At 43.8% G+C, this 27,542-nt stretch overlaps 1 protein-coding gene across 1 annotated transcript in view; it reads right to left on the bottom strand.

Annotated features, from left to right (window-relative positions):
• DIP2 (disco-interacting protein 2) overlaps positions 1-27,542 on the bottom strand; it is a 786,376-nt gene that overhangs the window by 39,999 nt on the left and 718,835 nt on the right. The window contains exons 34-36 of the mRNA XM_069328749.1: positions 23,520-23,740; positions 12,232-12,444; positions 9,998-10,235 (exon numbers count right to left, since the gene is read on the bottom strand). Coding sequence (XP_069184850.1) covers positions 9,998-10,235; positions 12,232-12,444; positions 23,520-23,740 — 672 coding nt within the window. The remainder of the gene's footprint in view (positions 1-9,997; positions 10,236-12,231; positions 12,445-23,519; positions 23,741-27,542) is intronic.

Here is a 27,542-nt window from a genome sequence, read left to right as displayed (position 1 = left end):
GTTTGTTGAGAAAATTGTGATTTTGTTAGAATGGATTCAATAATGCTCATATATGTAGCATTTTTATTCCAAATTGTTTGTAAGTGACTGTTCTATCAAATGCCCTAGTGAAAATGAAGAATTCATAATAAATGAATTGTTTATGAATATTTATATAGACTGATACAGTTAGCTTATTGAAATCCTGGCCATTACATCATATTTGTGGCCACCAATAACAGTCACAAAGTTATGATTTTAATATGGAATTGTTTACCAATGATTGTTCTATCATGTGCCATGTTCAAAATGATTAATACATAATAAATTGATTTTCGGTGAGTTTTGTTTTGTTGATAGTGGATGTTATTTTACCTCTGTTATTTTGAGGTGTTGATAGTGGATCTCTGTTGATACATAGTGGACCTGTTATTTTCACATGAAAGGGAGGGTCAGCCTGGGGCCGACAGGTAGAACGAATTCCGCGGTGAAACAAATTGGCCTCACCCCATAACGTTCGTTCAAGGGAGGACACACTGTATATGTATATCAGCCTGGATAACACCAGGGAACTTCCTGGTCTCACCCAGAAAATGCCGTTTCATTACATTCAATGCTGGTTTTTTGACTTAAGACTCCTATAAGTTATGACTGCTAGGTATTTTTCTCCTTTAGATTTTGCAATTTCAACATTATCTAGATGATATCAGGTAATTATCATCATTTCTAAAGCTAAGACTCCTACATCTTCAGTATTACAATGTACAGGATCTGCCAATCTTTCATTCATTTAAAATGGCTTCCTAGATTGTCTTGTAGCGATTTTAGCAGTCATCTGAATTTATTTCTAGCCCTACTTTTGTTTGGATTGTCTGCATATTTACAAATGTTGCTATTCAATCCTTTGTAAATCATTAATATACATGGTAAACAACAGAGGTCCCAGGACAGTGCCCTGAGGCACTCCACTGACAACTGTTCCCACTAGGCCTTAATTATTTCTTATAAATACAAGCTCTAATAAAACTTAGGATAACTTCCCTAATACAATGTGCCTCTAATTTTCTAACATTTTTCTCATGAGGCACAGTACCAAAGGCTTTCTTAAAATCCAGATATAGAATGTCACAATCCTTTCCATTGTCAGCTGCTTGAAATATACTGGGACAGAATGAGAATAGGCACAATGAAGTCACAAAAATGTGACATGTCTATGAGAAAATATTGAGACTATACGATGGGATCAAACCCACATTTCTGGATTTGTTAGGTACACGTACTACCCACTGAACTGTGATGAGCTCAAATGCATCTCAACCAGACGTACTGTCTACACTAGATGAAATCCAAATTATATTAGGCCAACCACCATTCGAGTTGGCCAAATTTTTTTTATCAAAATCTAAATTACAGAGCTCCTTCAGTACTACCATACATAGAGTTTAGAAGGAATCATAGTTTAGTCAATAGTGTGTGTGCCTGGGAGTCCAGGGAAGTGGATCCGATCCCATCATATGGCCTCAATATTCTTTCATTGAGTAAATAATACACAATAAAATAACCTTGTGATTTTACTGTACATTGACAGGGAAAATGTGCAATAATGGGGAAAAATCACTATCCACAACCGAGTATGGGCAGATAACATCAACAGAGGTTTGAAACAGGAATCATCACTACCTACACCTAAGTGTGGGCGAGTATCTTGTAAAACTTAGACTGGAGCGGAACAGATCTGGTTTAGCTGTAAGTAATGTGTGCATCATGCAATGGCAGACACGCATTCACACGGGATGGAAGGGGATGGGGGGAAACGAGGATCAAACATGCATGATTGTTACTTGCCCACCTGCAGGGATGTTTTTGCATCTAGGTTCTAGTAGAAGGGAGGGAGAGCAGTTGGCTTTAGCTGAACCACAATTCTTCTATCTAATCCACACCACTCTTTTATTTATACAGTATATGATTTCATATACACACTGTGATGTTTTATTACTGTATTATAAATTGTAATAGGTATTTCTCACATGTAAAAAGTTCATGATTTGAAAATTTTGTTTGAAACGCATCTCGGCTTTTGCTATAGAAGTCGATGAGAAAATGATTTTCATTAATGAATATTTCATTATTAAATTCTTTTTTGGAAATACTGTACATCTTGTACATTAAGTGAGGTTGATGCCTTATTTTTCTATTTTAGTAAATGGGAACATTACCAGTATCCGTCCTTCCCAACATGACTGTGTGCAGATGACGAGTCTCAATAACGTGGCTGAAGATAGGATAACCAACCACTCATCAGAAAATGAAGAAACAACAACATTTCGGTCAATGAGGTTGGAAGGAAACAACAACATTTTGATCAAACCACACATCAGATTATATGAAATGAATGGGAACAATTTTTACTCAATTCTCCTTACCCATAGTGTAGGGCAGATACATTCGCACAGTAATGATATCCAAACCACACATCAGAAAAATAAAGAAACGATGACATTTTGGTTCATCCTGGTCCATTATAAAGTCAACTTGTTAATGGGCCAGAACAGACCGAAATAATGTTGTTTCTTCATTTTCTGATGAGTGGTTTGGTTATCCTATCTTCAGCCACGTTATTGAGACTCGTCATCTGCACACAGTCATGTTGGGAAGGACAGATACTGGCAATGTTCCCATTTACAAAAATAGCAAAATAAGACATCAACCTCACTTAATGTACAAGATGTACAGAATTTCCAGTCATATTTCCATATGATTTCCACATGATTCCTTCCAACCTCATTTTTCTTAGGTGTGGTTTGGATATCATTACTGTGTGAATGTATCTGCCATACACTATGGGTAAGGAGAATTGATTAAAAAAATTTCCCATTCATTTCATATAATCTGTCACAAAGAAAAAACATTTTCCAATAAGAAGGCGACTCATTAAAATAATGTGTCAGCCCCTATAGTATTATCCAAGAGGTTTTAAAGGGACCGATCCATGCTGATTCTAAAACATGTTTTCAGATTTATATCTGAATTTATATCAGCAGTCCTCATGATGTAGTGGTAAAACTCTCACCAGGCATTTCTCGAGCGCTTTGGCCTGGGTTTGTATCCTGGCCAGGGAGGATTTACTGGGTGCCAATCTTTAACTGTAGCCTCTGTTTACCCAACAGTAAAATGGGTACCTGGGTGTTAAATGATTTGGCAGATCGAATTCCAGGGAATATTTGGATTAGGGACTTGCCTGAAATGCTATGCGTGCTAGTGGCTGTACAAGAATGTAAAAACTCTTGTATATATAAATAAATATAATAAAGAAATATATTTTTATATTTAGCCTTTAAAACCTAAGCATGGTAGCATGGATACTAAGGAAAGATTCATTTGTATTATTATTTTTAACACTTTAAACAAAGATTACTGCAAATTAATGTCTTTGATATCATTGGAAAAAACAAACAATAATCTAAATAGTTTAAAGAAAAAGCCAGCGTTGAATGTAATGAAATGCCATTTTCTGGGCGAGCCCCAGAGGCTCCCTGAAGCTAAACGAACCATTATGTACTATATTAGTTTAGGGTCATCAGTCACAGGAGTCCTTATGTCTACCGGGAACCACGAGCCAGAACCTGGCCTCTCAGAGAGGCTCAGGAAGCAATGGCATATGTGCACTTTACATTTAGAGTATGTCATAACTGCCATTGAACAGGGAGGCACCCAGAAAGATAGGCAAAACAAAACAGACCACAATCTGGTGAAAAATGTGACCTGTGTCCGAAAAGAGCAAAAGAACTCCCCCAAGAAGAAAACAAACAAGCAACACTTCATCCAATCAGCACTCCCGCACATTAGCGCTCCCGCTCATTAGGGCTACCCCCATTCCCGAAGGGTGGAGAGGAAGCCAGCTCAGGTGAGCCAGCAGCTGCTGGCTCTAGTTCTTGAACGATGAAGACCGCTAACCGGGGGAAGAGAGGGAGGGAGGGTGTCAGGGAGTCTCCGGGGCTCACCCAGAAAATGGCATTTCATTACATTCAATGCTGGTTTTCTGTGGGAAGCCCTGTCAGCTCCCTAAAGCAAACCACCCACATAAGTAAAAAACAGACTTAACAGGAAGGCAGCAGCACCGCAGGTCTGAAGGCGAAGTAGAGACTGACGGCCACAACAGGCTCCCCAACGTAAAACAAGGCCGGAGAGGGCCTGAGACATTCATGAGATACCTGGTGGCCAGGACCCTGTTCGATCTCCATAACCCACATGCCCGAATGTCGACCCAAGACATAATACCAAAAACAGCTGCAAGAGTAGCATATTTCTGCACATTATGGGTACTAGGGTAAACCGCAAGCTGGATAGATTTAATGACACTGCAGACAACCTGATACACACAAGCCCTAGAACAGGGAACCAGGGAAACCGGATCCACCCACAGCGCGTCCACTGTCACAGAACCAGTGACTCGCAGGTAGCGACGTAAAGTCACCACCTGACACAGCACATGATGCACCCCTGGCCAAAATAACCAAGCTTCCACAACCAACAAACCCCTCTGGAAGCCCACCATCTCATTCTTCGCCAGAAAAGAAGAAGGCAGCAAACGAACAAAACGACCACCAGGACCAAAAAGAACAGAAAGCCTCGAGCCAGAGAAGAGCATGAAGCTCCCCCCCCTCCCCCCCTGGAGCTAAAGTCAACATAAACAAGGCTTTCTCAAAGTAATCAAGAACTGAAGGGGCCACAACAAACCGAGAAGAAGAAAGAAAGGAACCCAGTCCAAACACCAAGTCAGCTTAGGTGGCGCATGAGCAAGGCTGGAGGTGAAAAATGAACAAGAGCTTGCGGAACAGAGCAGACATAACATTCACGGTGATTGCAAGCTGTGCAGGTCCAACAACGGCTCCCAATAAGGAGCGACAGTATTCAGCATAGGATGCTGGTCCCGAAAGCATCAAAAGAAATGACAAGACAACCTTCAAAACACAGATGAAACCATATGAAGGAGAAAGGAAATGGTGGAAAGACCAAGGGAAGTGGACGGCACAACAGGCCATCTGCCAGGATGTTGGACACGCCCTGAATGTGAACGGTGCAGAGAGCTAAACCCTGAAAACTCGGCAGAAGAGCCACTCGAAGTGACCATCCCCAAAGAGCCATGGACTGCAGAGATTCTCCCTAGTTGAGACAATGAACCACAGAGGTGCAATCCAAATGGAGCCGGATCTGAAAGTTTCAAGAAAGCCGCATCCACTGCAACGCCAGCCACGCATCCGCCAGCTCCCGCACCATGCTGTGAGTTCAACGGAAGGATGGAACCCAACGACCCTGGCCAGCCTGGTGAGCACTGGTCACAAAGCCCCAGCCAAGGGACGAGGCATCAGCGAACACATCTAGCATTGTGAAGGAAAAGGCGCCACAGCACCGAACCCCAAAACCCCCGAAAAAGAAGGCAGTGACTCGGCACCCGATGTAAAGACACCAGGGTAACCCAGAGGTCACCCTTCTCTCGTGACCCAGAGGTCACGAGAGAAGCAAAAGGGGGCTGCCCCAAAGATACTAGAACAGCATCCGAAGCCAAACACTACCAAGCGGGGAAACCAGAATGGCAAAGTCCAGGGTCCTGCACAACTGCCAGAGCAACTGCAAAGTGACTTGGGTCCCCCAAAAACAGCTGAAGGCGGGACTGCAACCGGAACAACGCCACAGAAGGGAGCGAGAAGGATGCAATCCGTGAATCCCACATAAGGCCCAGCCAAGTCTGAACCTGAGAAGGAACCAACTGGGACTTCCGCCAATTCACCAGGAACCCAAACCAAGCAAGCTGGGAAAGAACCAGATCCTTATCTAGCAGACACACAAACCGGCCAGGAACCCACACCAACCAGTCAACAAAGCAGGCTGCCGGCCAGGAAGGCACCAGAACCTTGAACGGCCTCATATCAGGAGAATAGGAATCGAACCTAAAGAAAACCGGAACTAACACAGAGGTGAATCCCGGTCTCGCTGGAGGCATATGCCAAGGGCCTCCCAAATCCCTTAAAGGGAATCCGAGAGAAAGAAAACCTCCTAAAGACAAATTCAAGGAACCCTAGTTTACCCGAAAACGAACCCAGGGTGAGCCCTATCTACCACATTTGCTGGCGGAAATATGGAGGTAGGGAAGCACCACGGGAACGAAGGTTCAGTAGGTGGTCAGTGAATAATGTAGTAATGTCATTCCTTTTTTTTTTTAAGAACCCTGATAAAAGAGCTCCACGGCTAAAACGGCCAGAAAACAAACAGGATACCGAGGCCTGGAGGCATGGGAGCCGGACAAGCACACAGGGCAAGGACACTGGGCCTAAAACCGATACCCAGAAAAAACAAAACCACCCAACGACAACAGTCTGTAAACACAAGACCGGGAGACATGGTCACCACCCAAACGTCCCCAGGGAAACACACACACAGTACGACGCCTTGAATATAAAGATACAAGACAAACTGGCATGCAGCAGCTGGAGCGTAACCATGGTGGGACTTGTGGAAAGTACACATCGCAGCTGAGGCTTACCTGCTTAATACCTGCTTGATGGGGTTCTGGGAGTTGTTCTACTCCCCAAGCCCAGCCCAAGGCCAGGCTTGACTTGTGACAGCTTGATCTACCACGCAGTTGCTTGGAGCAGCCCACAGGCATCCAGAAGAATGGAGTGAAAGCAAACAACACTTACCAAGGGGATTGAAAGGAATCCCAAGACCTAAAACTTCCTGAGGAAGATAAAATAAATCCAGATGTGTCATTGTAGACAAGACAGAGCAGGGAAAGATGGACATCTCGAGACGAGTAGAACACCTAGAAAGGGACACGGGAGGAAACCGAGGACCCAAAGGAGCCACAGAGACAAGAAAAAAACTTGGCCAGAGGCAGAGGAGGAAAGAAAGGGAATGCAGGAGGCAGGGCTGAAGTGAAGGCTACAAACTGAGAACTGCAGGAGCTCCAAAAGTGCAAAAACCCAAACAAACCAACGTACCTTTTTGGACAAACGTACCAAAACAACCAACTACACCACAGCAGGGATGCAGAAAAGCTTAGCAGTCCGTGCACCTCCCCCACCCTTAACAAAGAAGGCATAACCCAAACCAGAGATATGTCACACCAAAGGGAATGACAGTCACCAATAACAAGAAGAGCGCATGAACTAATTGGAAAAAAAAAAGTGAGCGCAAATGCTCAACAGCCAAATGTAAATACAACCCGCAGCGCCGCCCAGCGGCTGGGCGTGGAAGTGCTTCCAGAAGAGCAAAATGGCTACCAAAACAAAATGAAACCACCACAAAACATCCAAACCAAAGATGGACGCGCCCAACGCGAGGGACCGTAATTCTCGACGGCAAATATGGTATACCAAAGCAGAAGGGAAGGAGGAGACGAAAACCCCCACCCCGACAACCCCAGCCCAGAAGGCACAAAGGCTCAAGCAGGGGCAACAAGTGTATTTTTCCCCCTAGCCCCGGGAACCCTTGATACAGGTCCTGGGGTAGAACCCTAATCCCCGCCCACTGTCCTTGAAAAAAAAGGAGGAGTCCAAAGGAAAAACTTCAAGGAAAGGAGCCTGCTGGATCGACACTGAAGCCTCGGCTGGGAAATCAGGCTCAACCTCTATCCCCGGATCAGAAGGGGCAATTCCTGAAGCTACCCGAGCCTCATCCCAAGTGAACCCCAGCCCCGACCCTGAAACCCTCAGACGTTTGTTAGCTGGAAGCAGCGGAAAGGAGCAGGGTGACCAACACCCCACCTGGGAAGGAAGCAAGGGCATGGACTGAACCACGGTGGAAAGAACCAACGCCCTTAAACCTGGACCCTAAAAACCAAGCAGGGCAGCTCCAGGGCTACCAACTGGGCAACCAACCTGGCGTGTTGCAAGAAAACCTAGTATGCAACGAAGCTGCTGCCTGACCCCTAACATCCACAGACAAGGAATGGGTAAACTGAATAACAAGCGGAGAACAAATCCTGCAAGGCTCAAGGTCATAGGTGTCACTGACTCAACAGGCAACATAACTGCCTCATGGTGATTGTCACCATGAGGCAGTGGCAACGAACAACCTTCAGCATCGCACAAGGCAAGGCAGGGCTAGGAAGATGCATCTATGGTACCCCCGAGCCAACAGGGTTTTCCAGGGGCTCATAGGGTATGTTAGCCCTATGGGAAGCCCAGGCACTGGGCTAGCTAAGCCAGTAAACTCTGTTGAAAGGCAAACTGACAACCAGAAGATGCCGTGAAACCTCAGGGCAACAGAGGACCACCCCAACACAACCTAGGTAGGCCTAATGGGAAGTTAAACAGACCTCACCCTCTGCCAATAGCAAGCGAATATGCTAAAAACTAAACAAAACGAAAGCCCCCAAAGTAACACACACAAACAAACTGCCCGCCAGAGAGAATCGTCAGCCACCGCAGTGCGCCCCACCCAATTCAAAACATACTCCCTACCCAGGGCAAGACGGGAAGCCCAAGACCCCCGACATACCCCAAGGGCGAGAACACCACCAAGCGACGAAGCCTTCAAACGGGAGTGAGACCCAAATGTCCCAGGGAAGATAACCCAAGAATGCAAAGGAAGTACTTACCAGGCACCTAAGGAAGGTAACCCTTGGCGCATGCAGCCCAGCATACCAGAGGCCACACATGGTTCGTATTTTTTCGCCTACCTTTCTGGTGGCATCCCAGTCGATGGAAGACATGACAAACTCTAAATGTAGAGTGCTCATATAGCCATTGCTCCATGCACCTCTCTGAGCGGACCAGGTTCTGGCTCTGGTCTCTGGTAGGCACACACAACTTCAGGTATTGATGACATCAACTAATATGGCACATGGCAGTTTGGGTAGCTTCAGGGAGCCGACAGGGCTCCCCACAGAAAATACAGAATAAGTGGCTCGGTCCCTTTAAAAACTGTATACACAATTTTAAAATAAGACAACATTATATTAAAGTATCACAGAGCCATATAATGATGGGGCATATCAATATGTCTTGGCTGAAATATACAACTTGATAATGGTACAGGAGGGACCGAAATGTTGTCGTTTCTTCATCTTCTGGTGTGTGGTTTGGTCATCATCTTATGTTTTGTAGAGTGAGAATTCAGTAAAGTCAAAAATAATTCCACTTCTAAATAAGGCTGCATGACTAAAGACCAGCATGGACAAAGTATTATATTCCTTCTGGGAGATTCAACATAATATATTACATAGTTATCTAAACATTCTCTAAATTTGTTTTAATGAGCAATGGTTAAACATATGTCTGTCCTTGGATGTTGATGTCACCTCACTATTCAATCTACCAAACTTCTCTCATCACACAAAATTCTTGGAAGAATGTTTTAAATTTGATCTGCTTGATGCTACTCCAAGCTGGTCAAACCAACTTTAAGATTCGCAATCAATACAGCTTGCAAATCAAATGAAAATTCTAAGCTAATGAATTTATGAAATTATTAAAAAAAATTTGGATGTAGATGTAATCAATATAAGACTGCACTATGTTTTGAAAGTGAGTGAATGCCAGAAAACAGGACTACAATATAAACAATCAATCAGGTTAGCAAACTAAGCTAAAGTAAATGAATTTAAGAAGATGAAAGCTGAGTTAAGTTAAAGAAAAAACTGGAAGGAGAACCTCCTAACAGTCTGACTACTTCATGTGCAACATTCAGAATTCTAAACAAGAGTTCTCAATAGTTAGCTTACCAAATATTAGTTTGAGTATACACATGATGTGTCACCGTGTTTATTGCAGAAAGTATACAAAAAAAAAAGAAAAAAAAGTATTTCATTAGCTTTAAAATTTGGCATGTATATGAAGATGTTGCAAAACTTTTTACTGATGGTATCATCTTTAATTAAAGAAATTATATAAGCTCTTACAAGTCTCTACTGGAGCAGTCAACATGCAAAGTTCTTTCTACATAATGCACATTTGAAATTTAAATAGATTACTACTACAAAAATTGAACATTAAAAAATATACAGGGATATCATTACAATTACCGTGATGAACCTCCCGGGGCTTGGGCAGGTTGGTGACGCAGGTGTGCGGGCACATCAGAACATTGGCCGGATGCAATGACCCTTCCAGGAACTTCTTGCGTGTTTCTGATAAGTGGATCCCTCCAAGTGGTGTTTTAGGAAGGTGATTTGGTGGTACAAGTGCTAAGCAGTATATGCCCACTTGGTGGATGCTATCAACTGCTTGAAGCACTCTAGACATCCACTGGAAGCTCTGTGAAAGAAAATAAATATTGAGTATATATATATACAAATATAGCACTCAGTAAATTATACACAGTATTTTAATACAAAATAATGGAATAAATAAAACAAAATATGTACAGTAGATGCATGTGTGGTGCTAATTTTGTCATGTGACCAACATCCTTAACATAATGAAATTGTGCAATGCTTATGGAAAATAACCCACCACAAACACAAGATCAGATATAGCTACCATTCATCGAACTAATAACAACTCCAGGCACAACTTGGTATCAAAGAAACCATCAAGATGCATGCCCTAGTCAAATACCTGTGACAGCACTCATCACACAACAAAGCTTCACCTCCCCACATTGAATCTAAACATGAGGAAAACAAATTCCAAGAACAGTGGATTTAAGGAAACAGATTCATGAATTGTCACAATAAAGTTAAATTCCAAAAAGTGTCTTAAATTGAGAACTCTTGTGTCTGACAACAGTCTTCTGTTTATTCATACAAATGATCTGATTTACATATTTCTAGGACACCCAATTTTTATAATTAAAGCATGTTTATCTTTGTAAAATAACTATACACTAACTCCTGTTCACAGGAGGAACAGGAGGGGCTCCCCTTCCCCCTTGTTCACAGCAGCCTGGATGTTTTGCCTTCGGTGCTGGGTGTTGGAGCTATGTTACCTGCAGTGCCGGTTTCAGAGGCTTTGCCCAAGTGGTTTTCTTCCCTTCTTCAAAAAGCAGTTGTTGACTTCTTGTTGACTAGTCAAGCATGCCAGCATGTTGTGGTTGCCCGTGCTTTCGTTTCTTGGGCTGGGGCCTTGCCTTTTGTTGGTTGCGGTAGGCTTCCCTTAGGGCCGGTTTCTCTGAGCCAGCTCCTCGTAATCTCTCTGGGCCAACATTGGTGGTGGTCCTCAGCCCCCCTCTAGTTTAGGTGCTCATGGATCTGTTTCTCCTCCATGGCTCTTCTCAGTCACTGTGTCTTGGATGGATTCTGGGATGGTCTGGTTAGCTTGGTATACAGTTATTTACGATCTCTTTGTAGGACTTGTCAGCCCATCGGTATGTTCTTGTTATCTTGGGTTTGGTTCTTTTCCTTCTGGGTATGGTCTTTTGCATAACAACTCATGAGTCCAAATGAGCCAGTCATTGAGGCACACCAAAATGTTGATTCTGTGAAGATTAAGTTCTGGGAAAAGTGCAAAGGTGAAGTAACCAACCTGGAACTTCAACCAGTCCCTGAATCTTGGGTGGATACTGGATAGGCCTGTGCCAATAAGCATCATGAAGATCAAAGAACTGAGTCAAGACTTATCCAAACCCACTTGGTGAAACGAGCAGGGTGATCATCCTGATGGTTGGTCAAAGAGTGTGGGCATTGATGCCCAAAATACTGTATCGAGAATGGTTATCTTCATGAAAGAGAAAGATAACTCTTTCTAACACAACCTGCAGCTGATGTAAGTCAGGACAATATGCGAGTTTAGGATGAAGGGCTTTAATTGTTGTGACAATAATGTTGCCACTAGTGGTGGCTAGAAGTAATGACTTAGTGAGATATTCAAAAGTTAACTAGGGTTAACTAAAGAATCTTTGATGCCTAGCTGTAGCAGGAAGGTCCCTCAAGTTTTTGTAATGCATTATGTTTATATTCTGGAAGGGACTGAATATTCTTGAAAAGTTATCCAGTGCTGGTGAAGAGTGTTAACTTGCCCTTACTATGCCAGATCCTATCTAGTAGTCAGTAGGATCCTGGTTTTAGGAAGCAACTCAATAGGATAGCGAAGAACAATCATTTTGGTGAATGAAGGCAACAAGAAGTGACACATCCTATTACAATGAATTTCCTTCACATGTTTTACCATTCAGTAAAATTAGTTTATAACTACCAAGATAACTAATCAATACTATTTGAAAAGCAAATTATTTTTCTATCATTCATTTTAGGATCTATTTGACTAAAGCAAAATTATTGAAATGTACTGTACAATAATATCACATACTAACCTCCTCTTCTGAGCAATCTGGTCTCTGTTCAGCTATAACACATATTCTTTCATCCCTTAAAACTCTATGGGAGAACACAGCAATACGACCTCGGTAAATAAATTTCATTGGTTCTACTGCCAAGACTGTGGCAATGATGTCATCTGTATTGTGCTTGCGGCCAGTGACAGTCATTAGTCCATCCCGGGAACCACACACAAATACTAGTCCACCCTGTAACGAGAGTAGAATACATTAGTTACAGTATTTTAATACAATAATAATTTATTTAAATAAATTAAGCAAAATTGTCATCTAGTTTGGTAAAATATGCATAGGGAGTATGTTGAAAAAGAATGTAAATGAGGATAATTTGTTAAATAAATAAAAAAAGCAGCGTTGAAAATAATGGAACCCCATTTTCTGGGCGAGACCTGGAGGTTTCCCGGAGTTTTACCGGACTGATGTACATATATTAGACCATGGCAAGAGTCAATCGATGTGATTCTAGGCCTACTAGAGACCAGTGCCAGAACCTGGCCCCCTCAGATGAGGCATGAGGAGCAACGGCTTAGAGACACCCCCATGTAATTGAAAGCAGTCTATGTCTGCCATCTACCAGGTAAGGCACCCAGAAAGATAGGAATTCCAAAAACTACATCTGGTTAAAAAATTGCAAACCGAAAGCCGAACTAGCAAATAGAACTCCCCAATTGAAAACAAGCAAACAAGCATGACGCCACCACAGCCGCCATGCAACTCCCACCCACCCCCCCCTCCCCAGGAGGGGAAAGGGGTGGGTCCCCAGACCTCTGTGCCAGCTATTCCTCCTCAGTTCAAAGGCTGAATATAAAAAACGCGAACAAACCGCCGACCGGAGGGAGGGATGCCGGGAGCGTCCGGGTCTCACCCAGAAAATGTAGTTTCATTACATTCAATGCTGGTTTTCCGTGGAGAGCCCCTTCGGCTCCCCGGAGCTACCTAACCATAGGTACAGTTGAAAAGGAACTTACCCGGGAGGCGGCCGCTACTTCCTTCTCAACTTGAAGTCTAGACAACTGGCTGCAACCTGCAACACAAGTCTACACATGCCCTGTTTGACCTCCAAAAACCCTGTGCCCGAATGTCAGCCCAAGACATACCAAAAATAGCAGCCAAAGCCACGAACTAATCAACGTCGTGGGCACGGGGATAGACCGCAGGCTAGCTGGAACAAATAATCCTGCGGACAACCTGGGAGACTTGCACCTTGGAACAGGGAAGAAGGGAATCTGGGTCCACTCAAAGCGCGTCCTTTGCCATGGAGGCCGTGGCGCGCAAATAACGGCGAAGAGCAGCAACCTGACAAAAAACACAATGCACCCCGGCCGAACTATCTAAGCATCAACAACCCAAGAACTCTTTCAGAAAGCAGCAGACTCATTCTTAGCCAGAAAAGGAAGACGGCTTCAAATGAACAAAACGACCACCAGGACCGGAAGTGTAGAAACCCCTACACTGGAGGAGAGCATGAAGCTCCCTGACCTGACCCCCCAGAGACCAATGCCAACAAGAGCCTTAGAAAAACAGTCCTGAACCGAAGGGGGCCACAACAAACCGAGGCGAAGACAGAAGCAAGAGCACACCTAGGAGAAGAGAGAAAAAGAGAGAACACGGTCCAATGACCAGGACGGTTCAGGCGGCGCATGGGCAGGCCGGGAGGTGAAACAACGCCCAAGAAAGCTTGCAGAACAGAGCAGAAGTGACCGACCCACTCCGAACGCAAGCCGAAGTGGCTCCGCCAGCACGACACAATATGAGGCGACAGTATTTGGCATAGGATGGCGGTCCTGAAACAACCGAGAGAGAGAGGACAAAACAACCTGATTAGAAATCAAAGACAACCTACAAAGACACAAAGTGTGGAAAGGACCACCAGGAAACTTCATACTGCCATCGAGACAAAATTCGTAGGTGGGACACCAATAACGTAGCCACCCGATTACCACACAAGTGATAATAAATCTGTCAAAAAGGCCAGACGCGAAGACTCGAGGAGAAGATCGAACCAGCCATGTACTGTACCGGACTGATCTGCTGAAAAAGGCAAAGCTGCAGGAAGACCCTCGGATTTAGACATCGAGCAATCAGAGCCTGAAACCTGGGCTGGGCAGGCCACCAAGGGGCCAACAGGACTATTCTTCCCTGGTAAGTCTCCAAGTGAGCCAGGACCCATGGCAACAACCAAACCGGTGGGAAGATGTACAGGTAACCCCACCTCAACCAGTCCAGCCGAAATGCATCGACCCTGATGGCCTCGCAGTCAGGAAAAGGTGCCACATACACTTGAAGATGCTTCGACCACACTGATGCGAAGAGGTCCACCTCCGGGCGCCCGTACATCCGGCAGAGCCAACTGAGCGAGTCTGCGTTGATCGTCCGTTCTGTGGAAAGGGGAATGAACCGAGACAGGCCATCCGCCAGGACATTTGACACCCCCTGAACGTGAACAGCCAGGAGAGCTAAACCCTGAGAACTCAGCAGACGAGTTACCAGACGCGACCAGCCCCAAAGAGCCAACGACTGTATCGAACCCCCGTGGTTCAGACAAGGAACCACAGGGGAGCAGTCCGAATGGAGCTAGATCATTGCTCCATTCAGAGAGTTTGTGTCGCTCGTGACACGAACTCTCTGAAGCTAATGCCACAAACTCCCGTGCCATGCTGCGAGGCCCAATGGAAGGACGGATCCCATTGACCCTGGCTGTCCTGGTGAGCACTGGTCACAAAACCCCAGCCAGCAAGGAAGCCAGCAATGCAGCAGACGACACAAGGCCCCTGGGATCCGAACCCTGCGATCGCGAAAGCGGTGGAAGGGATGTCCCCGAAGTAACCAGAACAACCACTGTAGCCAGATCTGACCTAATGTATAGACCAGAATGGAAAAATTCAGACTCCCGCACAGCTGCATGAACAGTCGAAGGCGGGACTGCAGCCACAACAACGCCGCGAGAGAGAGAGAGAAGGAAGCAGTCCGAGAGTCCAACACAAAACCCAGCCAAGTCCGAACCTGAGAGGAAACCAAATGGAGACTTCCTCCAATTCACCAAGAACCCAAACCCGGCGAGCTTGAAAATAACCAAATTCCTGGTGAGCAGACATGCGGACTGGCTGAGAGCCCAGACGAGCCAGTCATCGAGGTAAGTCAGAACCAGGGCCCTTGACAGAGGCAAACGGATCGCCACAACCCAGGTAAGGCATGTGAAAACGCAAGGTCCCAGTTTCAAACCGAATGGAAGGCAATGGAGGCGGTAAGCCTGTCGCCCCACGACGAAACCGAGCCAGTCCCTAAACCCGGGTGAATGAGGATGTGCCAATATGAGTCCCGGAGGTCCAGACACACCATTCAAGCACCTGGCTCAAAAACAGCTGGACCTGAGACAGAGCAGCCATCCGAAAGGAGGGGCAAAAGACCCAGGGGTTCAGACGGGACAAGTCCAGAATGAATCGCAGATCTGCACAGTCCCGCTTCGGAACTGAAAACAGACGGGAAGCCCATCTGAAGGACACCGTCATTTTGCCCACGCCCAAGCGAACCCACTCCAGGATGACCAGACAGAGCACATGGGAAGAGGCCTGCCCTGCCAGTCCCAATCTCCCCGAAGGAGGAGATCGACCAGATGCCATGGCACTGCAGGAGGAGCTGGCCCCGAATCTGGCACTACTGGCTTACGACAACCAAAGGAACCCCGAGCCCTGGCACAACCCTTCCGGGCAGGACCACCAAGGCCACCTGAAGAACCAACAGGTTCAACATAGGCTGGCAACTAGACGAAGCCACCTGCAGAAAATGCACCACTGCAGACTCAGCAAACATCAACAGACAAAATGGGGATGAAAATCTAAGAGCCAAAGCCCAAGTAGATTCCAAAGAGTGGACGAGCACCGCCTGTCGACACGCGAGGCGAGAAACAAAAAACTGAGACACTGCCTCCTTCAGAATCAGCGCATACAACTTTAACAAGGCAGCCAACACCCGAGCTGCCAAGACAAGCGCACTGGAAACCGGCTCGGAACCCAGCTCCCCCCACATCCTCCTCGAGCCAGTCCGAAGACAGCGCCAGCAGGGAAAAGAAACGCAAGACCGAAGCCAAATGCCCACGGGCGCAAATCCTTGGCCACTAGAGATGCAAAAAGGGAGGGAACCTGCACCTTGGCCGACATCACGAGGAAGGACGGGGGTGAATAAGCACGCATTGAGGTGCTCAAACCCGCCCCCCCCAGGTAAACCTGAATGACCATAGTCAACTCCCGCCATTCAAGCGTGCAGGGTCTAACAGAACGATTGCCAAGCCCCCAACAAAAACAAGGGGCGGTCTACCAGCCAGGAAGACTCTGGCACCTCTTAACCCGTCCAGTAAGGAAAAGAAGAACCAAACTCAAAAGAAGGATCCATTATCGAGGCGTAATCAGGGTCTCACAGGAGGTAAGCTGCAAGAGCCTCCCACACTTCCCTCCGTGGGATGCGAAAAGCCGAAAACCTCCAGAAGGAGGGAACCCGGAACCGAACCCAGGAAAGGAGTCAAACTCATATCAAAATCGTACAGGGAAGGAAGATAGGAAAACCACTCCCCCCAACACAAAAAGCCCCACGCCGAGGGTACCAACACCTGAGCAGGGTCAAACGAGGCTCAAGCCCCCCCCCCCCCCCCCCCAAGTCAATTCCTCCCTAGCTCTGGGATCCTCCATGACAGGACCCGGTGCCGACCAGTCCTCCAAACCCTTTGCCTCTGGAGAAAAGGCAGGGATGAAAGGGGCCCACTGGCGCAACCCAAAAGCTCTGGCAGGAGGAACAGGCTCGAATGCCTCTGCAGTCGAACCGGAAGGGGGCAATCCCCAAAACTACCCGAGTTTTACCACCAGGCAAATTCTGCCCTTACTTCAAAACCCTCAAACGTTTGGGAGCTGGGAGAGGGGGGGGGGGGAACAGGATGAACTACAGCAGGGAAAGGACTAGGGGGCACGGACAAAACCAAAGTCAAGGAGACTAACACCCCCCCCCCAAAGTCCGGGTCCCTATAACCAAAGCGGGGCAGCTGCGGGGCATCCAGGAAGGCAACCAACCTCGTGTATTGCAGCAACCTAAACCCACATGCAATGCTGAAGCTGCCTGCACCCAAATATCAATCTCAGTAGACAGAGTGAATTGGAGTCCAAGCAAGGAACACCACTCGCAGGATTCCGGGTCAAAAGTGTCATGGAGCCAACAGGCAGTATGGCAGAGACAAAGACGGTGAGTGTCACCCTGATACAAGGAGACAGAGCAACCTTCAAACTCGCACACAGCGAGGTGGGACTCAGAGGTCACCTCCATCAGACCAATGAGCCCCAATGGGGGTTCCCAGGGCCCTCAGGCTGACTGCTAAGGGAAGCCAAGGCAAGGTACTGCTAGCTGGTTATCTCAGAGCTACCAAGCAAACAAACTAAAAGCTGACCCATTGTGACGTGTGCAAGCATGTGCACCTAGTGGAGGGCCACCAAAATCATACAAGTGGTCCTACAGCCACACAAGGCAGACTCTCACCAGACAAAACAAAACAAAAACAAAAGATAAACTCACAAAAGCCCAACGTCTCCAGGGGAACAGATCGCTATGCGTATATCAGACAGCTACACAGTACCCCTCGCCCCAGCCAGGGATAAAACCCCCTCCTACCTGTCAGGGGGCCTGATAGCTGAGTGGACAATGCTTCAGATTCGTAGTCCTGAAGTTCCGGGTTCAATCCCCCGGTGGAGGCGGAAACAAACGGGCAGTTTCTTTCACTCTGATGCCTCTGTTCACCTAGCAGTATATAGGTACCTGGGGGGTTAGACAGCTACTATGGGCTGCTTCCTGGGGGTGTGTAACAAAAAGGAGGCCTGATCAAGGACCGGGCTGCAGGGATGCTAAGCCCAAAAATAATCTCAAGATTACCTACCCAAGGGCAAACAGGAGAAAGAACCATCCCAGCTGAACCCCATGGGCCACAATCACCGAGCGACCACAGAACCATTCAGCAGTTCCCGAATGGCTCAGTGGATGATAATCCTAGGCCGCAGGGGTAGTACTTACAAGGCACTAGAGAAGGTGGCCATAGGTAAATGCAACCCCAGTACTCTTGTGCTACGCCTGGCTTGCACACCACCAACACAGAAGCAACAACACCATTATGCAGCACTGTGCAAAGAATGGAGCCAGAGTTGATTGTCATCAAGCACAACGGACTCTTAGCCCTTAAACTGCGCAATACATTAATAGCTGTTTTCGTGTCTAGCGCTATAATTTAACCACTTAACTGTGCCAGCCGAGTATTCTCGGTCGGCGGGAAACTGCGCCAACCGAGAAAACTCTGATTTTTTTAACCAATTCTAAATGTGTACGAGGTTGGTTGTGTACGAAATGGACTCTTAGGACCTCCAATGAGAGGCAGCCATCTTGGAAAAAATTCCAAGAATGCCCTAGGGCTGCTGGCTGGGTTAGTACTGAATGAGCAACCATGGGTGGCTGGCTCCACATGCACCTCTGGCTCCCAAACACCTGTTTGACGCGGTGTTGAAAGATAATGCTCTGTCGGTGAAATTCAAATCTTATTGTTTGAAGAACATAAGGGTCATAATATTGGGGAAGCTAGTCGCAATAAGGACCTAACACAAAGGTCGGATGCAAGTGATACAGCACCTATGAGGACGATACAGCGAGCGTATCCAGTTGTAGCTCTGAGCATCACCCTTGCAATCCTATGCTATCTACAATTTACTTAGATGATACACAGATGAATCGTTTTCTGCGTTCAGTGATGATGCATCTGATACAAATAACATAGATGAACAGTGTTAGCGGCTTCCATGGTGGTGTTTTCCATAGATATTTTCAAGAATACCTGAATCTCTTCCTAACTGACGGACACTCTTGAGGTAAGCCGAATCTCTTCCTGTGTGAGACCATACAAAGCGATCTTTTCCTATAATCTTTTCAATCCTACCTTATGCTTTACAAGCTTGGCTACATACAACCTACAAGTACTAAAGCCAAGGGTGTACGTGAGTGCATTATTTGCAAGCACACAGAATGAAGAAACAGAAAGCGAAACAGTGTACAACAGTGTACCTGGTGCACTGAGAGCGAAGTCGCGCTGTGTACCATGGGCTACTTCGTTGATTATTACTCACTTCCGAAGTACTGAGTGTGTAATGCAGTATGTTACTGTGTAAATAGTGTGTGAAACTGTACATATTGTAATTTTAATGAATTTTTAACAGGTAATATTGCAACAATAAACATTTATTGTGGACACATGTATGTCCACATGTGTGGACACATGTTCCAGGGAACATTATGAACGTTCTACTGTATACATATTGTAAAGGACACAAATATGCATCATATACGATAAAAAAACATAAAATCGTATTGGAAATACACAAAACAAATAATTGAAAATATATTTGTGGCAACACCCGGTGCTTGAATGGCCCGCACGACCGTGTCTGGGCGATTCACCCACGGGCGACCAGGCCCTGATGACGTCACAGCGCACTTTGTCCACGTCCCCACAGCCAAAGTAAGTGGAATTTGGTATTTATTTTTACATAGACATGTTCAGGGAAGGGAATTTATAATTTTACGAAGAAAAAATAATTTTTTAGGAACACTTTCATGCGCACCAGGGGAATTTCACAAACTCCGCGCAGCACGGTGGTTAAACACGCCACATAGAATAGGGGTAGTCATCGGCGAGCCACACCCGACCATAAACAAACGCCACCTGGGAAAAAAATCCTGCATAGGCCGCCTTTGTGTAGAGGCCTCAGTTACCCAGTGGACATCATGGCGAGCGCATCAAGTTCCAACGACCGACCCCGCTCAACGAGGTGTTCCTTGCGACCTCTGACCGAGGACGAAATTAATAAGAATTTGTTACCGGATGGTGATGAATCTGATATTGACGACTCAGACTTTGATCATGACTACACACAGCCCTCAGAGGTGGATACGACAGACAACGAGTGTGAACATGCTGGCTCCACCAGGGCGAGGCCTAGCATCTCGCCCATTGACCAATATTGGAGCAAAGACCATACTGTTACAACACCAATGTTCGGCAAATATATGTCTCGAGACCAATTTGCAATAATCCTCAGGTGTCTTCATTTTGCAAATGATGAAGACCAGAATGATGATGATAGACTTTGGAAGGTAAGGCACATTCTGAATGAACTTATTGGAAAGTACAGGGATTTCTACGTACTAGCTCAGAAGCATGTGATTGACGAATCCCTTGTGCTTTTCAAAGGACGTCTTACCTTCAAGCAATATATTCCCTCCAAACGCCACCAATTTGGATTGAAATTCTTTGTACTGTGTGACTGTGAAACAGGAATTGTGTTACACATGATCATGTATACGGGTACATATGTAGACATTCCTGCTAATGACCAACATAGGTTCTCAGGTAGTGTTGTGAAGTCACTGCTTGCACCATATCTGAACAAGGTCCACATATTGTACACATAACTATTATACCAGTCCTTTGCTAACCAGGTTCTTGCTTGATAATAGAACTGGAGTGTGTGGCACAGTGAAGGCAAAACGAAGGGAAATGCCAGTGTTTCACACTGCTATGCAGGTTGGTGATTGCGAGCTAAGGAAAACGGGTGCTATGCTTTCAGTGCGGTGGAAAGACAGGCGTGAAGTGAACATGTTGATGACCATTCACAATGGTACAATGGTGGACAGTGGCAAGGTGAACAGAACAAACACAAATAATCTATAAGCCAGACTGTGTCTTGGACTATAACATCAACATGCGTTTGGTGGATAAATGTGATATGATGGTGGGGGCAGTAGAGTGTGTACGCAAAACAGTCAAGTGGACCAAGAAAATGTTTTTCCACCTTGTTGATGTAACAATGCTGAACAGTTACAATATGTATCTTGTCAAAACAGGTGGTAAACAAAATTTCCATGCGTTCAGTTTTACTGTAGTGACACAATTACTAGAGAAATTTGGCAAAGTAATTCCTGGCATACAGAGGCCCATTCTGAACCCGGTATTGCACCATGCTCCAACACCCAGGCTCACTTTCAAGGATGCCTTTGTCACACACAATCCCAGGTATTTACCACCAACTGCAAAGCGTGCTGTTGGCCAGCGTGAGTGCATTTGTATGCAAGACAACAACCAAGAGGCAACAGAAACGAAAAATGGTGATGACACCATCAAATGGTGATGGTGCACAGCGTGTCAAGTCCCTCTGTACTAAGTCAAATGTTTTGACGAGTATCACAGTCTTGATGGGTTCTAAATGTTCAAGACTGGTGCAAAAACATGTAAATACAGAATAAGTGGGTGTAAATATGGAAAATTAATCATAAGAGATAGACGTCACAGAGGTGACGTCGTCTGCACGATTTGTCTAGCTGTTTAGAGGGTGGCCACTATGCTCTTTGGGAGCACTACAAGCTTAGGTGTACAGTTACGGTGCACAAAACATGTAGATACTTATATATGTGTATATAGGGTAATAACACTGCAAACAGTATTGTTGGGGGAGAAAGTTTAGTGCGTGTGACCTTGAATGAGTGAGGGAGCCGCCAGCCGCCATCTGTGTATAGTGGCGACTCTTGGTGCCTGAACTAACTATATCAGCTTAGCTGTACAGTTGTGGTGAACAAAATATATACATACTTATATATAACGTCTGTATATAGTGTAATAACACCACAAATGGTATTGTTGGGGAAGAAAGTTTAGTGCGTGTGTTGAGGGAGTGGCAGCGAGTGGCTGGCTGGTGTGTGGCGGTAAATCCTCGTTGCTTTTCGACTCTCAATACCAACTTAGTGGTTCGTTATGGTGACCAAAACATGCAGATACTTATATATAACCTGTGTATAGAGTGTAATAGCAGCAAAACTATTTGTTTATTGTTTATAAACATAATAATTGAATCACTAATATGCACATCATACTTTTGAGTATAGCGATTATTCACCACTTTTATTATATAAATATATTATAATACACACTATTGAATAATATTACTGCAAAAAAACTAAGAAAAAATCAATCGGAGACATTCAAACAATTAGGTAATATCTTTGTGACTAACTCCCATCTGTCAGCGCGGGTGACGCTGACCGGGTCTGACGACCGCTCTGTCAACGCCCACTTTTTGCCAGACTTCCTCGGTCAATTGCGCCCAAAATGTCACCTACGATTTTTTTTTTATTTTTCCCATGCTCAAGGGACACAAATTAACATGTTTAGAAGACGAAAAAAAAAATTTGAATTTTTTTTTCTTGCGCATAGGGGTGTAAATATCCTCAGGACCCCTGAGCAGTGTAAGGGTTAAGTTTGATCATTTTAATACACCATTTTATGTCCGGTGTAGCAACTCAAGAGGACGGGCTGATCAATCACCCACAAACACTCAACATACTACGGCAAGAAATGTAATGATATGGATAAAATTCTTATCTGACCCTTATCACATTCTTCAATGACATGATCAAACCCACATTTATGGGAACATACACATGTACATGTACTGTAGTGAACAGGTATATTAATGAAATGATTAGTGACCACACACAATGGAGAAATTGTAGACAATGAGTCACAATAACAAGGCTGAAGACAGAATGACCAAACCACACACCAGAAGTTGAAGAAACGGCGACGTTTCGGTCCGTCCTGGACCATTATCAAGTTGTATGTGATGGGAGAGAGGAAGGCACGGGCAATAAAAAGGAGTGAGGTGACGAGAAGGTAAGGAAAGAAAGTAATTCTAGAAAAGGAAAGGTGTAAGGTGGGGACCAGATAAGAAAAGAAGGTTATTCCTGGAAGAAGGCAAGAGAAAGGCAAAAAGGAAAGAATAGGATGAAAATAATAACGACTGAAATGTTGTCATTTCTTCATCTTCTGATGTGTATTTTGGTCATGATGGAAAAATTAATTGTGAAAATGGGAAGTAAATGAAGATACCTCACTAATGAATGAAAAGTTATGAAGAACTTGTGAAATGGTGAATAAATTGTTTTCACTCAATGGGTATTGAAGTTTAAGTAAATTATTTCAGTCTCTCTTAAAGCCTACTATACCAGTCCAACTCAAGTCATGCAAGAATGAAAGGGAGTGAGTTTAGGTCAAACATATCAATCAATACATTTAAAAAGCCAATACTGTACTGCACCTCATATTACATATCCCATTCATTTGACACAAACAAATCCATCATTTGAGAACAACCCCTTGCAGGTAGGTGGTTGTTCTCAAATTAATTCACACTTACTGGTCCTAAGAATCCAAGAAGGCCTGTCCTGACAAATGAAGAACTGTCTGACATTGGTGTGTTGTCTGGGAGCAGAGGCTGAACTTTGAAAGTGGTGTTGGTCATCCCCTGAAGACCCCAGTACTGGTCACCAACAGCTCCACCAGCCACACAGATCTCTCCGACTTCATCCGTTCGACACAGAAAAGGTTGGCCTTCTAACTTGACAACTATGATCATTGCTGGAGATAGAGAGAGAAACAAATTCATTAAATAGTCCCTTGTCATAAGAAAACATGACATATAGTAGCATGTTAGATATCATACATTAATACAGCAAACTACTGTATATGTGGCTGCAACATTTTGTTCATATGCTGAAAACTATCCACTTTAAAAAACAAATGGTAACAAAGGTTTTGCATTATGGCTTTATTATTTCAAAGAATTTAAAGAGTAACAAATTATGAACAGCAAAACACAATGAAAACAGGAATATATAAGCTAAAACCCTGCATTCTTTTACATTTCTATTCCAAATACATATTTTTCCAAATTATTCACATTTGGAAGAAAAAAGTCAACTATCACACAGAATTGTACTTTTTAATTTGGAAGACCCATCATAATCCCCTAAAAAGAATTAAACTATTAGATACAGCCCTTCAACTTTCTAACTCTTGTTCTGCATTTTTTTTAATAGTCAATGTTTTGATGATAATAAGCTATCTTCTCTCACCAATTTTAACCTAAACAATGAACAGTCTACAGTAATGCTTTTTATAAACAAATTGCTGAAAATCATACAAACTATTCTTCTTCTTCTTCTTGCATTTGGCTTTCTCTTCCTCAAATCTTTCATTACTGGCAATTTCTCCCTGCACAAGTTTTCCTTGTACATGTGACTTTTATTCCTCTAATGTAGAGTACAGAGACCCTCTTAACAATTAATATTCCTACTCTCATACAGAAAGATAAAGCTCTACTTGAGCATATGGCAGTTTAAGTGAAATCATTTGGCTGATCTGGAGGGCACATGCCCAATGTTTAACTTTGTTCACCATTACAGTACAGTACTTATAGTTTATGACACCACACTTCCAATCCAAGTGTATGACCAGTATCCTTCACACACCCCAGTAACCCAAGAACTTTATTCATATTTAATTACCCACCCTTCTATTTATTTACTATATTCCCCTCTTTTAGTCTCAATGCTTCAAAAATTATCTCTTTCAGTTTTACAAAATGTTGTTATGACATTCCACCTGATATTGAGGTATTTCTTGCTGGTCACAATAACAAGTACAAGACGTTACTGACCCTGCTCATAAATAGTACACTTAGCTGGAAGATAAGTCTTTCCATCCAATAATAGGTAACTTGGATTTGTGACCTACATTACTGCATTTCCACCATGTTATTTATGGCAAACAACTCTCCAACCAACAGTATTGTCAAATAAACTTTAGACAAGTTATGAACCAAACCAAGAATAAACCAGTATTAGTACCAAAAATAAATATACTGTACAGTACCATCAGCTATCACTACACACGAATTTGATATGCACAAAATTCATTAAACAAGAGGTAGACATGTAATACAGAAATTCAGCAAACATGAGCGTTGTTCACTAAATGTGAGTTGGTGTTTATTTTCTTGTTTTACTCACTTTTTGGACATTCTTGAGTCATGGCATCTTCCACACGTTCTGCAACGCCTGCTGCACCCCAAGATGCCCCAATGAAGAAACGAAAGGTAATGTTTACTCACATCTACGGCATTGGTGAGTACTGTATTCAATCTATTTTATACAGCATAGTACATTTGTGACTACAAAGGGGTAATTCCTCTTTTCTATGTAATTGTTGAGTGTACATACCTACTATATAAAGTGTATTTATTTCTAGAGTAATTAAGATCAATGTTCATGTTTTATTGAAAGAATAGTAGAAAAAACTTGAGAGGGCCTTTGGAATGCATCCTTATTTTTCCCCACATAACAGTGACCATATCTTCTGCAAATTTGCTTATGAGTGAGAACATATGGGGGGGGGGAGGCTCGTGACTGAGTGGATAGCACTTTGGGGTTGTTGTCCTGATGGCTTGGGTTTGATACCCAGTGAAGACGGAAATAAATGATCAGTTTCTTTCACTCTGATGTTCCTGTTCACCAAGTAGTAAATTGGTACCTGGGAGTTAGATAGCTGCTCTGGGCTGCTTCCTAGGAATGGGAATGTGTGTGCGCATGTGTTAGAGAGAAATATATGTAGGAGATAAAATAGAGAAAAAATAGATTGGTTAGAAAGGCGGGGTCCAAGAGCAAATAGCTCAATTCTACAGACACAAATAGTAAATACATGCACTAAATGAGAGCACTAAATTTTGAAAACACTAAATGTTGCAAAACCAAAGTGTAACAGGTTATCCGAACATGTTCAGTAGTTATGTTTCAAGAACTCAAAAGTTACAGTATCTTTCTCTAATGATGCCCCAATGTAGTACAGTATACGGTAAAGTGCAGTTATTGCTTTATATTTTTCATAAGACCTTTGTACACTATAAGGTGCTTGATGCAATATCAATTTCTTACTGAAGATCAGTCACTCAAGGTTTCTACGTTTCACAGAACCTCAGAAAAAAATTTTATGATGCCACTCTTCCATCACTTATAGAGCACTGGATATATACTACTACCACTGGATGATATACTACCCTTTGATGGGCCAAGGAATAGAACAAAGTACAGAGCAGCACACTGCTATACATACATTCAGACACTACATATCAATTATATAGCCCTTGGTGTTAGTCTAAATAATCAACTTCCAGCTTTGCACGGTTGAATTTTATGCCCTTCACTAATATACTGGATACAAATTTGAACATTTATTAGTTCAGATTAGCCAACTATTACTCTTCAAAGGAATGATTTAAACCAAAAACATACTTTTGTGTAAATTTAACTGCACTCTTAACACAACCAGAGATAATTCAGCACTGAAACTGGTAGCCAAAAGAAATAGATTGTGAGGACTGATTCCATCAGCCAATAAGCATGGATGTGAGCTATTTCTCTTGGCTAAGGTTGAAGTGTGGCTCACTGATGGTGTCACAAGTATGGCTGGTTTTAATTTTGGGGTAATAAATTTAGCTTATTCAAATGGATATTTGATCTCATTAAATACTGGATAATCAAATTAAAGTAATATTCAATAAAAAATTTACACCATAAAAACTATTTGGTGCATGGGAAAGTAATACACCTACAATATTTTCAAACAGAGCATACAACACAGATTATTTTGATGCTTTACTTGCAAATTTGGCTCCGTGGAAACCCTTAAGTTCTTGGTAGCTCCCAACACTGAGGATTCTGACAAAAGAATAGAATGGTGACGCCAAAGCTGCACCTCATGCTGATTTTAGCACAGTAGGATCCTGGTAGTACAGCCAGGTTCATTCTGAACTCATAATCGAGAATTCCAGGTTCGAATCCCAGGCGGGACAGAAATGGTTGGGCATGTTTCCGATCACCTAATGTGCCTGTTCACCTAGCAGTGAATAGGTAAGCAGTAGTGAGTCAGCTTGTTATTGGGTTGCATCCTGGGAAGGTCAGTAATTCGACTCTGGGAGGGTGACCTTGATATAAGCCTAACATGTACTGTGTGTATAAACTGGCTGCCTGTTTCCCGACACAATGAATGATTAATTACGGTATTATATAACTGTTAGCAATGAGGCAATGTATGATAAATTATGAATAATTCTCACAGCATTATTAACTGTGACCCTAATTTTAAGCATAGCTCAGAAACGATGAACTGCTAGAATAACTTTGAAATTTACAACCAGAAGAAAATAACTTTTAAGCTAGAATAATACTGCTGTGGTATTGAGATATGACGTAAAATATAAAATATACAGTGACACCTCGGTCTACGAATGCCCCTCTTTACGAACTTTTCGGGTTACGAGCCCAATTTCTTTGTAAAATCCGAATTGGGTTAAGAACTTTGCCTCGAGTAACGTAGTTTGTTG

The sequence above is a fragment of the Procambarus clarkii genome, chromosome 21 (assembly GCF_040958095.1).
Source record: "Procambarus clarkii isolate CNS0578487 chromosome 21, FALCON_Pclarkii_2.0, whole genome shotgun sequence".
NCBI lineage: Eukaryota > Metazoa > Arthropoda > Malacostraca > Decapoda > Cambaridae > Procambarus > Procambarus clarkii.
This window is presented reverse-complemented; position numbering and strand designations above follow the sequence as displayed.